The 14,004-nt window shown below is 36.4% G+C and overlaps 1 protein-coding gene across 1 annotated transcript; it reads left to right on the top strand.

Moving 5' to 3' along the window:
• Nucleotides 1-382: 382 nt before the first annotated feature.
• On the top strand, nucleotides 383-7,396 carry LOC113172502 (tissue factor-like). The gene is made up of 7 exons (XM_026375496.1): nucleotides 383-527; nucleotides 1,444-1,555; nucleotides 3,238-3,327; nucleotides 3,630-3,733; nucleotides 4,140-4,318; nucleotides 4,633-4,798; nucleotides 6,587-7,396. The coding sequence occupies exons 1-7, from the start codon at nucleotides 461-463 to the stop codon at nucleotides 6,721-6,723; spliced, it is 855 nt and encodes a 284-aa protein (XP_026231281.1). The 5' UTR covers nucleotides 383-460; the 3' UTR covers nucleotides 6,724-7,396.
• The last annotated feature ends 6,608 nt before the right edge of the window (nucleotides 7,397-14,004 follow it).

Raw genomic sequence — 14,004 nt, 5'->3', positions numbered from 1 at the left:
CAGAACTATTGAATCGCTTGAGACAAAGCCACTAAGGCAACAGGGGTTTCAACAGAAACACAGTTAAATACGTGAGCACCAGGGTGAGAATCTTCTTTGCACAAAAGAATTCAACTACTTGTCATATGGGGTTTTCACTATTGTTAAGATTTTTTCATATTAAGTCCATCCAGCCCCTACGTTATTATCCTAACAATCACAGAGAGGCACATTCCACATGTAAAATGCATGGGATGTGTCAGACCTTAGACATACATATTCCTAATCAGATTTCAAACTAAGCAAATGGTTGTACAATCCCCAACAGCAAACAGGCATATGGGAGGGATCAGCACACAGAACAGGGCGGAACCTTGAATGGTCTCCAGTCTGGAACATAATCCACAGCCATTTTCCCAGGGCCAGATGTTTGAACCACACTGAGGAGTGAAGGAGAAAGAATTAAGCTTTTTTTTTCAACATGGCCTCTCTTATATATGTGTTTTATCTGGGAGTCTGTCTATCTGCGTGGGTCACCAAAATTGCAGGTAACAGCACATGATTAGGAAAATTCTCTGGTGGCTACTTTTGAAGCATTGCTTGTTTAGCATTGCTATAATTTAGGTTTTGTCTCAATTTAGATTTAGTTTTTACAAGTATCGGAATAAAGCAGTATATTTCATTAATGAAGAGAAAAAACGATTAGTGCTTATTTAATTAGATAAAGAAACAAATGTTCTTCTGAAGAGGAATAGTTATGAGGGCCTGAGGACAGGCAAGCTGTGATATGCAGTTTGTAAAACCCCTTAAGGACAGTTATGACTACTTCTGGGCATTATGTACAATTGCAAAAGAGACAAGATGGCAACCGTCCAGTATTCAGTTCAGGCTGAGACCAGTATTCAATTTTGTGTTGTGTCTCCTCTTTGCAAGATGGAAGATGTTTGTTAATGGTCAGATGTTTTTTTAATGTGTTCAGCTTTCAGTTGTTGTACAGCTTGCTAGTGCATCATTGCAATTTAATTTTAACCTAGTCTTAAGTTAACAGAGATCTGATCTGAAACTGATGTTTGATGTTGTAGTGTTAGGTTTGCTTTCATTTGTCCAGCCTTTGAAAATTGCCCATGGGATTTCTGCCTCCACCCCAGTAAAATAGTGGTGAATGTTTTCATATCTCACTGTGGACAGTTTTTATAAGTACTTTAAAACTTATGGAAAAACAGGCACTCTGTCACTTTTGACTCATTACCTTTGATCACTGGCAGCATCTGACTTTAAATCAGATCTGTTTATGAGAAATAAGAGGAGGAGGTTAAGTTCAAGTTCTTTTCAAACTGATGTAGCAAGATAGTAAATGATATGTTAAGCTGACTTACTGATAAAATTAAAACAGGATGACAGGATATTCAGAATGGGAAATCAAAAAAGCAAATTAATTAAAAATAACATGTTCTTGACCCATAGATTCAAACGTTCCAAAAGCAGAGAATGTTCGATGGGTGTCGCTGGACTTTAAAACTATCCTCACGTGGACTGCCAATGCGTCTGACCACACGTACACTGTCTTATACTCATGGTGAGCACACACACACACACACACACACACTTGGTACATACTGCAGAATTACAGAAGTGCTTTTCTGAAAGAGAAAGAATATTTTTGATTTGACAGTGAACATTTTAAGCATATTACACACATATCAAACTTTAATATAACACATTGGGTAATTATATATTTTATTGGTAAATAGTTTAGGAATGTTGATGTGGCTGCTTATACAGTATAAACACAGTTGCTGAGAACCTTCTGGAAATGTTAAGTGTATTTAGATGTCATTAGTGATAAAACAAAACAAAAAAAAATGAATAATTCCTTATGCATTCAAGGAAACCACCACTACAAAAGGTAAACATAACAAAACAATACAACTAAACCACACAGACATATCAGTGAACCTTCAACTTTACAGCCCCAACAATTCACAGATATTGAAGGAAGGATTCTTTCAGGCCATGGTACTTCTCCAGCTTACTCTTTCTTCTGGATGTTTCTGTCACTTGGAACTTCTATGTCTATCACCACTGCCTCCTTCTTTCCTTTTGTCTACCACCGCACTGTCTGGTTAGTCAGTACTTTCCTGTCTATATGAATGTGCAATTCCCACATGACATTTGCCCTCTTAATTTCCACAACTTTGTGAGGAGTCTCTCACCTGTACTTGGGAGTGCCTAGCCCTTGTTCGAAACATTCACTGTATACTATTCCCACCTTCATCTTGCATCCTGCCACTGTACTGGACTGTCTCTGAGGCATTTTGCATGGTCTGCACCTGGTGCTTAGTGCCTGTTCCTGTTGTCTAGCGGTCAATGACACATACCATGCAGGGTCTGGTGTTGCCATGGCACCTCCTGTGGGTGGGCTAGACATTCTAGCTTGTCTCTGAGTTTCATTCAGGACTCATCATGCTCTATCCACCTTCTTTTGGGCTGGCATACTGGCGTATTGGACTTAGCCTAGCTGTGCATTATGAAGAATTTCTAGGTCTTCATATATTCAGTCTTCATGTCCTCCTTTGGCCATCTCACTATGTCACCTGATAGTCATCAGATACACTGCTGTACATATGATACCCTCGAGCCCCTCCTATTTTTCCTATAGCCTGCACTTATCTGTATCTTCACACCGTTGTAGTGATTAACTTCTCTCTGAGTGACCACTATTGTACATTGAGCATTCCATCAGCTCTAGGTTCCCCACTCTTGTTCCTGAAATGTTTGCAGATTGTCTTGCTTCCACAGCATTTGGTACAGGCCTTGCTAAACCAGGCAATCTGAACCAGCATAACACTTAGCTTGTGTCACTGTTTTTTCCAAGCTAGATAGGGTTAAGTGTAATGTGATCTTGCCTAATATGACCTTACCAATGCACTTTTCAGCCGTATTTATGTTTATACTATTGTAAAAATAAGTGTCAAGGATCTTTCTCATAATCATTCTTATAATTTTTTTCTTAATTACTATTATTACAATTACTAACCCTTTCTTTGTTTGCAATGTACTGTTGTAATGAAGTGAAACAGTGCTCCTCTGTCTCCAGCAAAAACTGAATATCTTATCTGTATTTTCAAAACTTAGTTGAATCTTAAGTAAATATAACAGATTTAGTGAGAGATGCAATATGTCATATTTCAGCAGTCTGTGTTTTCGAAATTGCGGTCATAATACTCCTGTTTTCTGTGTGTTGTTGTGTGACATCAGGGATGATAATAACTGGAATGAGAGTCCTAACTGCATCCAAGTGTCAGAATCAGAATGTGATCTCACCAATGAATTTCTAGCCTACGACAGGTAGGAGCAAGCCTTTATTTTAAACCCTTTATTATATTTTAACAAGACCTTTGTTATTTATTATGTAATAACATTAAGGGAAATTGTGTTTGTAGATGACAGCCCTACCAACTAAGCCCCTTAAAGGCTTAAAGAGGGACTGAAAAGACAAGAATCAGATAATTAATAATTGTCTGCTCTCTTCTTACAGCGACTTTTTTGTTGTTATGTTATTATTTTTGACTTTTGTCAAGTACTGTATGTTGAATGCATATCACATATCTCCTATTAATAAGTCCTATTTATATATTCATGTTGCACAGGGCCTACTCTGCTGATATTAAAACAGAACCTGTGATGGACTATAATAATGACCAGGAAGAGTTACCTCACACTTTTTCCCCAAAATTTAACCCCTATAGACAAAGTAGGTATAACACACACACACCCACACACACACCTAACCTATATATGAAATGTCTGAACTTAAATTGCACTGCTGTGGACATTATGTTTTGAAAAGGACTGAAAAAGCTATTCTGTAAAAGGCAATAAAAATAAAATATTCAATCATGGATAAAGGTTCTGCTTTTATAATCCCAAAATCACAGCATTAGTTAAATGCAGTCCAAATTATTTGAATTAACAGTACTCATACTGTATCCTGCAAAAAAGTGCCTTAATAGCAGCATTATAATTTAACACTAAATAGTTAATATAGTTGGTTGATGTGGAGCAAGTTTTAACAAAGGTAATGTTGTAAACAGTTGATTTAATGTCAACTCCTGACTCCTGGAAGTCTTATAATCACTGCTGACTTTTTCTGTGCTCAGGTAATATCAGTGCTGTAAAATTCACTGTGCGGGCTGTGGATGAGAGCAGAGTAATGGTCAACATCACAGATCATCTGACTGGTATTTATAAGGATGCAAAGCAGCTCAGCATTAGAGATGTTCTAAGAAATGGCCTCAAATACAAGATCAGCTACTGGAAGTCTGGAAGTACAGGCAAGGTACATTGAGCTGTCAATCACACTTATCTTAATGAGTGAATCAGTCAAGTTACTTATAAATCACCATAAATATACATACACATTCAGGATACACCTATTAACTATCACCACAAAGTTAGTTAGTTAATTTATCATTATGGTTGGTTACTGACTACTTCAATATTAATTTTAAATTAAAAGTATACATACATTTTGTAGTCAGATCAGGGTGTGTTGAATTGCTGACTGTCTAATGTATCAATGTTAAATTAGGTAGGTACATCTAGATGTACAATAAGTGAATGCTTATAACAATTCCTATTCTGACCTGATAGAGAGACATCATATCTGACTCCAGTATAGCAGAGGTATCAGAACTGGATGCAGGTGTCAGTTATTGCTTCATGGTAGCAGCCTACATACCCTCCAGAACCAAAACCAAGCAGCACGGTGCCTGGAGCAAACAGCATTGTACACATGGACAAAGAAACACTCTACAAGGTGCGTACATTTTCTATACTCTACACTACATAGGGCAGGGTTATTCAACTAAAATTTAAAGAGGTCCGGTTAAACAAATTTTTTGGAAGCAAAGGTCCAGAAGATTATAATGTCTAACTATTTACCGCGATATATTATTAAGTAGCCTGCATGTAATCAATTGCTACTTGACTGTCAAATCAAATTAATTCAGTACAATTAAAAAATCTTATGACAAATTTATTGTTATGTAACATCGAATTGAGCATGTGGCTCAAGATCCTGGTGGACTGGTAATACTGGGCTCTGAGACTAGCAACTTTCTGTGATCCCACTTCAAATTTGAGTGGGTATGTGTGTTCTAAACCTTAATGTTTTGTCTCATAATGCCGTTTGACATTGGCACTTTTAATAAGAGCCACAGTTTCTGAACATATCAGACACACTGGTTTAGTGCTCCCAGTGGTAATATGAACAGGAAGGAGTCTGTTCATTCTGGATTAAAAACTCTCTTTTCCCTGTCCACTTTTTGGACATTTTTATATTTATCTCTTCCTTTTTCAGTCTCACAGTCCCTTTTGTCAGCATTTGCCTCTCTATCATCTGTATCTCTCCTCTCTATCATCTGTATCTCTCCTCTCTGTCTCTTTCTTTATTAATTCTTTTCCAACTTTAAACTTTCTCTCATCTTCTGTTGAGTCGCTAATTTTCCCGCCTGTGATCCACAGAATCGATTAGCTAAGTGAAGTCACATGGGATGGCTTAAGTCGCATTCAGTTGGCCAATGCGTTCTCACGTACACTAACTAACTACTGTAAATATCACATTTCACAAAATTAAGGTGTCCTGCTAAATTCTGAATCAAAACATTTGGTTTGGTTTGTAGCTCCGGGTCCGTATGGGACAGTTTCTGGGTCCAGATCCGGACCGCAGTCCGCCTGTTAGTGACCGCTGACATAGGGGATCTGGAGAATATTACAGTAGTATACTACTAGAGTTAAGTGAAGTTATAAAGTGAAATATCAGCCCAATTTGTTTTCTAAATAGGCAGTGTGCCATTTTTTAACTATGCCTGTTTCAGCTCAGCTTTATGAACAAGAGTAACTCAAAATGGTTACCAGCAAGAGGACTGGTCCCTACCTAAATTTGAGGCAGTAATGGGATTTATCACTATTTTAATTAGAGGGTTATTTGAACACGCACAAAACAGTAGCAAATGTTTCTCACAAAAGCGGGAGAATATTAATTTATTTTACTGAACCTGAGATAGTTTCCGAAGATATTTCCTATGATGCCAAATTGTTGCTATGTTTTGAGTCTTGCTTCAGACTATAACATTAGACAGACATGAGCATACTTTCTTTTGTTCTACATACTGAGATGTGAAGTTAAGTCAAATATAAACAGTTGACAAGTCTGTGTCCAGACTGGAATATGTCAGAGGTCTATGAAACACATGTTTAAGCGGTGATCATTCAGTTTTTTATTGTGACATGACCTTTACATGCCAAAGCTATGACTGGACAGTAGACTGATTTCATTGTTGCAATTGTTTTTGACAGATGTATGATGCCCTCTGCTGGACAATTCATGTAGTTATTAAAGCAAAAACTTTTAACCCAAGCATGTTTTAACACATACATACCTGTAAAGCAAATACATACAGTACATTGTACACTGTATTTTTCTTTGTTTTTTTATTTATTTATTAAACTGGCAGAACAGGTGATACAAAGGGTGCAGGCCTCTTGTTGTGTAGTCTATAAACTCTACAATGTGTGTTGTGTCTAACTCTCATTTCCTCTCCAGAGTTGAGTGTTGGAGCATGGGTTGGTGCAGTCTTCAGTCTGTTCACAGTCATCATCATCGTTGTTACAGTGACGGTCCTCTGCTGCAGACAAAGAAACAAACCCCTCCATACATCTCAGTCATCACAACCCATTTAAGTGGGTTAAAGAGGTGTTTTTCCAACGCAGGGAGCTGGTCATTTAAGTCTTGTTATCTTATTCAATGTTTTGATTTATGTTCAAGGTGAACATCTAGATTGCTTAGAACATCTCTACCACTACTGACATTTTGAGCACCACATGTACGTTTTTTGGCATTTGTGCTATCATGTGTTTAAATGGCCTATGTGCGCCTGTGTACATCAGTGCATTAGGAGATTTCATCAAACCGAAGTATCAGTTTTAATTAAGATTAAATGTGATTTTCTAATTATTAGACTCTATAAGTGCAGACTAAACACTCAAACTCTAAACACATTTCAGATTGTGAGGGGGTCACACTTTTATCATACACAGTTTTTCTCTGAACATATTTTCCATAGTTCTGTCAAAACCAAAATATACATAACCACTACAAATATGCAAGCGATTCAGCTCTAAAGCTTGCTCAAATAGGACTGTTGGATTTTCTATGTAATTTTCTATACAATTATACTCTGAAAGGTCTTAAACCTTACACTGTAAAGTGCCTTGAGATGACTTCTGCTGTGATTTGTGATTAAATTGAATCAGTTCTTCTCTACTTTCTTGCTTTTGATAAATGCAATACTACCTTTTCTTAAACAAAAGAGAGGGAAAGCAACAAGCAACAACATTAAATGTGTAAACTTTCTCCAGACTCTTCATTTATTTTCAGTGACATAACTTAGTGCTGAAACAGATTAATTTTAGCTGTAGACCACGACAGGATTGTATCAAGGCACAGATGTGGAGAAGGGTTCAGCAAAATTTCTGTAGCATTAAAGGTGGCCTCCATCATCTGTCAATGTTTGGAACCACCGGGACTCTTCCTAGACCAGGCTTCCTGGCCCAACTAATCAACGAGAGACAAGGGCCTTAGTCAAGGAGGTGACCAGGAATATGGTCCAGGCTGGAGCTCTTTGTACCAGTAACAAAGAGCTCTGTGGAGAGGAGAGAACCTTTCATAAGAACAACCATCTTTGCAGTACTCCACCAATCAGGCCTGTATGGTTGAGTGGTCAGACGGAAACTGCTTCTTAGTAAAGGTTTGCCTAAATGCACCTGAAATACTCTCAGACCATGAAAAACAAAGGTCTCTGATCTGATAAAACAGAGATTGAACTCTTCGGCCTGAACCAAGTGTCATGTCTGAATAAAACCAGGCACCGCTCAGCATCAGGCCAATACCATCTCTACTGTGACCATGGTAGTGACAGCATCATGCTGTGGGATGTTTTTCAGCAGCAGGAACTGTGAGACTAGTCAGGATTGAGGGAAAGATGAATGCAGCAATGTACAGAGACAACCTTGATGAAAACCTGTTCCAAGGTTCTCTCAACCTCAGACTGGGGCAACGTTTAATTTTTCAACAGGACAATGACCCTAAGCACACAGTGAAATTAACAAAGGAGTGGCTATGGGACAACTCTGGGAATATCTTTCAGTGGCCCAGCCACAGCCCAGACTTGAACTCAATTGAACATCTGATTGAATCTGTGTAGGGATCTAAAAATGGCTGTGCACCGATACTCCCCATCCAACTTGATGGAGCTTGAAGAGTACTTCGAAGAAGAAAGAAAAAAATTGCTCAAAAATAGGTGCCAAGCTTGTAGCATCATACTCAAAAAGGCTGTAACTAGGGGTAAAGGGGCTTCAATAAAGTATTGCGCAAATACTTATGTACATGTGATTTTCTTAGCTTTTTATTTTTAATACATTTGTAAAGATGTCAAACAAACTTCTTTCACTTTGACATTATGGGGTATTTTTTGAGGAAAATAATGAATTAATTCCATTTTGGAAGGCTATAATATAACAAAATGTGAAAAAGTTAAGCACTGTGAATACTTTCTGGATGCACTGTATCATTAGTATTAAATGTGTAGGATGGTCAGTCATTCACTTAGTGCTCACGTTGACTCAGATTTTGCAAAATGGCAACTTTGCAGAGAGCAGCTGTAAATAGGCAGAGCAATTTCCAATCAGGTTTATTAAAGTAGGATTAATTATAGGAGTAATTTCAAAACAAATGTTTTATGTTTTTTATCTTTACTTAAGCCTTCCTTATTATTTCACCCACAGCTGCCTCTTGAAAACTAAAATAATTTTCAAAACCAAAAGAAAAGACACAGAGGCTAACACCTTTCCACAATAATAATCATTGAATTACATTGTTGTAAACTGCTGTTAACTGCTGAAAACGTGAAATGTTTTTTCACACCAGAAGTGGGAATAATGCTAGGTTTTTGTTTTAACCCAAACAGAATTGAATTATCTGAAGTGCATTAGTACTGTGTATAAATGGTAAATGGTCTGCACTTATATAGTGCTTTCTACCTAGTTGGTACTCAAAGCACTTTACACTGCTTCTCATTCACCCATTCACACACACAGCAGTGTGTGAATGTGACCTGACTCACCGGGGGCAACTAGGGGTTCAGTATCTTGCCCAAGGACACTTTGGCATGTGACATGGCAACTGGGAATCGAACCACCAATCCTGTGATTGGCAGTCAACTGCTCTACCTATTGAACCACAGCCACCACTGTGTATCATAAGGAGACTTCTCCATCTGACTTACCAATGTTATGTGGCATCAACTCTGCTCTCATCCACCACCATCATCAAACCAGCTAAAATGTGCAGAAAATAGACTTTTATATATCTTCAAGAACAGGCTACATTAATTATATATGGTGTTTATTCAAACACAGAACATCACTTAGACAGCAATACATACATCACAAATAAAGGTATTATCACCACATTGTTTTCCACTGTTTTGAATATTAATTTACTCAACTATGGCTTATAAAGTACATCTGTATGATAGTGAACACATAAAGCAAAAACTTTGAAGCTAATGCAAATGTTACTTTATCCCCTCTGCTCTGACAACTGCTTTTAACATTCTGAATGTGTCCATGTCGTGACCATGTAACAATAAATATTTTAAGCAGCAAGTAAAAAAATACAAATCAAAGCAAAACAAAATAATTTACCTGTCATTGGTTTAAATAACAAATTTGATTGTTAATCTTTCATTCCATTTCATGGAATAACATTTCACCAGCCAAATGTGCTTTCTGTCCAAAGTGGTACATTTTCTTAATTTCTCAAAAGTAAAAACAAATATGCTGTTGACCTGGTAAAAACTAATTAAGGAGGTCCCTATGTTCTTATCCTTATTCTACAAGAGGATAAAACAGAAATCCATGTCTGCTTATTAATATAGTAGTAATTATCCAATAAATCCTTATTCTAAATAAAGATAAGAACACTGTATAAATTTTTACTGTACAGTGTGGACAACAGTTGTCAGTCAGATGCTACATCTGTCAATTATGATTTCTCCTGGTTTTGAAAACAATGAATGTTACTTTGAAATTGAAAACACATCTGGACAAATGATAAAAATGATGAAAAATATATAAATATTATTATGATGTGATATTTATTAAGATTTATTCTGTTAGGTATTAAATTAAAATTAAATCCATGTCTGGTTATTGATATAGTAGTAATTGTCTAATAAATTCTCCAGAACACATAATATCTCTGAATTGCTATCAACATCTAGACATGGCACTACAGAAACAGTCAAAGTTTATGAACGTTGACAATTTGTGCATAAACCTGACTTAAGCTCTAATCCTAACAGTGAATAAAGGGAACCTAATTTATCAATGAGACACACAAAAATGTACTAATTAATTTATAGTGGAAAATCTTTAGATACTTGTGTGTAACAAAAGTATGTGAACCTGTGCCTTCAGTAACTGCTGTGACTCCATTTAGCAGCAATAGCATTGTCCATCAGCTTGGCCGGATTTGAGCCCATTCCTTCTTACAGAACAGCTTCAAATATTGTTTTGCTTCTTAGCTTTTGCTTCAAGTCTTTCCAAAGCATTTCCATAGGATTAAAGTCAGGACTTTGACTGGGCCATTCCGAAACATACTATTTCTGCTGTTTTAACAGAACAGAGCTTCAGAAATCTCCTTCATTTGGGCTGTGACACTTTTCTACAGACCTGTTGTCATTAAATTGTGTGAGGCAGATGTTGATAGTGAAGATTTCTCTTTGTTAAACAGGGTTATGTCTTTCAGATTCACATCAGATTGCCATTCCATTGCTTGAGACTCTAATTCATTCAAATGATGATAAAAAATAATACACAAAGAATGTATAATGTTCCTTATTTGATGAATGAAAATTTTGAATAATTATTTTTATCATGCTGACTTAAAATTTTATCTAGTTCATGTCTAGTATTTGAGTGAAAATCTGATGTTATGGTCATATTTCTACAGAAATAAAAATCTTGAACTTTCAAGGAACTCTTTACTGTTACAGAGGGGTTATTAATCTTTCCCATCATAAGACACATTTTAGAAAGCGAAGTGAAAGGTGTTTCATCTGGATATCATCTAAATAAATATGTATACTAGTTATATTGCTGGGCAAAAATGGTTATTAGCAGAACATTTGCAGAAGAGCAAAAGACAGCAGCAAGTTCACAGTGTTATCATGCAATCATGGCAAAGGGATACAGAGGTAGAAGTCAACTTAAACAACTGAAATGTTCCTTTAGAATCTGTTAAGTCTTCTCCAGCCTGAAGGTAGATAGTCATGTTCATAGGCATCAGACACACCAATATTCTCTCAAATGTTCATCTTCACTGTATATAGTATTAATTTTATAGATGTACATTTACATTTGTGAGTTAACTAATCAAGAGGTGGACAAAATACATTGAATGCACAGTGTTTCTGCAGTTTTAAAAGTTTCAACAGAGAGAACAATGTAATATTTTAGTTTTAGAATGTTTGTTTTGTGTTTTAATTTTAAAGTGGCTTTCATTGATAATAATAAAATAATAGGTCATATGACAAGGTGAAGGTTTTCTGTAATCGTGATGAACCTAAAGAGAATGAGCAGCTGAATCTCCAGCTCCACTCAGCTTTACACAGCATTATAGTAAGTCTTGTCTCATTAATGAGAAATGTGTCTGGACCGCAGCTTCACTGTTTTGGTTCACTCTTATCAACCCCACAGTGTCATTTTCAGCCACAGCAGAACACAGCAATACATTAGACAGCACACAGAAACAGAGACTTCTCTATGCTTGCTAACACATTTACCTGTACTAGCTCAAAAGATGGTGATATGTCAGTGCTTTATTTGTGGCAGGGACCATGTTTTACATAAAACTTGCAGAACTAACTATTCTCCTCACAAACCAAAGACATACATAATCACATTTTTCAGTGGTACTGAATACTGTATATTAAGGATGGAAATTTTTACTAGATTTAACTGGTTGGATACACAAATGTGCAGGCTTAATTTTGTGAGCCAGATGTTTTAAACATGTTATACTATAAACATACAGAAATCATAGTACAGAACTTGTGAGAAAAGTTTATCAGAGGTCTAGATTTGATTTGATTAGTTAATAATCAAACTTGTTGAATTGCATAGTATCATTCCTTCCAGTTCATCAATCACATTTATTTTGACCTGCATCGAATTGCACTGTGTTGCATCTGATCGCTTTAAATCACACCACACATTGAGGTTTGAATCAGACTGAATCAGATTGCTAACAGTATATTGATATACATACACACATTGCCTCGACCTCACATCAGAGATGCCCAACCCTACTGTTTATGAATAAGCAAAACAGCTGATCCATTTGTTCTACCAATCACTAATCCTTGATGGTTCCATTGTTTACTGCTAATGATTAATGTTTAAGAATTAAATTCTCTGGTTAAATGCTGTTAAGAGTAATTTCAACTCCTGACAATGTTGTTTTTTTTTTTACCTCCAGTGGTATAAGATGGTCTAATGTCACTGTTGGGTGTGGTTACAAGTGCAACAGTGATAATGTGGTCAAAGGGAAAACAGGCTTGCAACACTGCACCTTAAAAGTAAGATGACTAAAGCACTGCTGTAGTGGTGATGTTATGCATATGCACTCATTGTACAACCTGACAACATTCTTCCTTTACATCTAACTTACACCTAAAACTATTAATTGACTAGATGGTCTTTAAAACCACAATAGCGGACTATATAATTTATGTACATTTTATCTACACTCCCTCCAAACATACTGAAACAGTGAGGCCAGTGAGTTTAATTTTTTTTGCAGTAGATTGAAAACATTTGGGATGACATCAAAAGATAAATATGAGACAAAAGGTCAGCTTTCATTTTCAGGTGTTTACGTCTTAGTCTGATATACAACTAAAAAGATAGCACCTTTAGTTTGAACCCACCCATTTTTCATGTGAGCAAAAGTATTGGAACATGTTACTGTTTTGCCTGTTATAGTTAAGAAGTGTAACCACCATTAAAACCAGAGTGCTGTCTATGGGTGAAAAACAAAAAATTGTGAAGTTCAGAGAAGATGGGAAATCAATCAGAGTCTCTACACAAGCATTGGCTATAGCCAGTACAACCATTTGGAATGTCCTGAAGAAGAAAGAAACAGATATACTAAAGAACTCAAAGACAGAGACATTGTGAGAGCTGTAAAAAACAGAATAAGAAAAAAAAAATAGACAGAAATAAACCTTGTGATGGTGTGAAGTGATGGAAGACTAAGGTTTGGAGAAACAAAAAAAAAAAAACGGTCATGATCCTAAACATACAAGCTCAGCTTTGAAGCACAGTGGAGGTAATGTCATGGCTTGGGCTGCATGGCTTCTTCTGGGACAGGCTCAATAATATTCACTGATGATGTAACACATGATGGCAGCAGAAAAATGAACTCAGAAGTCTACAGAAACATTTTATCAGCAATTTAAGGAAAGATGCAACCAAACTGATTGGATGACAACCCCCCCCCCCCCCCCCCAAAAAAAAAAAAAAAAAATAAACAACAACAAAAAAAAAGGGAGTTCATTAGGGGCAAAAAAGATTTTAGACCGGTCAAGTTGATCTCCAGACAAACCCTATAGAGCATGCAATTTAGGAGACTGAAAGCAGTAACCATCCAAAACAAACAGAAATTGAAAGAGACTCCAGTAAAAGCCTTGAAAAGCATCACAAAAGAAGAATGCAAACGTTTGGTGATGCCAATGGATCAGAGGCTAAATGCAGTTATTGCAAGCAAAGGATTTCCTGCTAAATATTAAGCCTTATTTACTTTAATCTAGTTGAAGTCTGTCTGAAAACAAAAAAAAAAATGATTGGGTTTAAATAAAAAATGATATCTTCTAAGTTGTGTATCAGATCTGGAAGTAA

The sequence above is a fragment of the Anabas testudineus genome, chromosome 17 (assembly GCF_900324465.2).
Source record: "Anabas testudineus chromosome 17, fAnaTes1.2, whole genome shotgun sequence".
In the NCBI taxonomy this organism is placed as follows: Eukaryota; Metazoa; Chordata; class Actinopteri; order Anabantiformes; family Anabantidae; genus Anabas; species Anabas testudineus.
Note: the sequence above shows the minus strand (reverse complement) of the source record. Positions and strands in the feature narration are given on the sequence as shown.

Excerpts from the sequence above, each read along its gene's own strand:
- LOC113172502 (XM_026375496.1), top strand. The coding sequence starts at position 461 with ATGGCCTCTCTTATATATGTGTTTTATCTGGGAGTCTGTCTATCTGCG. Across the intron at positions 3,328-3,629 it reads GAATTTCTAGCCTACGACAG|GGCCTACTCTGCTGATATTA; the intron begins GTAGGAGCAAGC and ends CATGTTGCACAG. Across the intron at positions 4,319-4,632 it reads AGTCTGGAAGTACAGGCAAG|AGAGACATCATATCTGACTC; the intron begins GTACATTGAGCT and ends CTGACCTGATAG.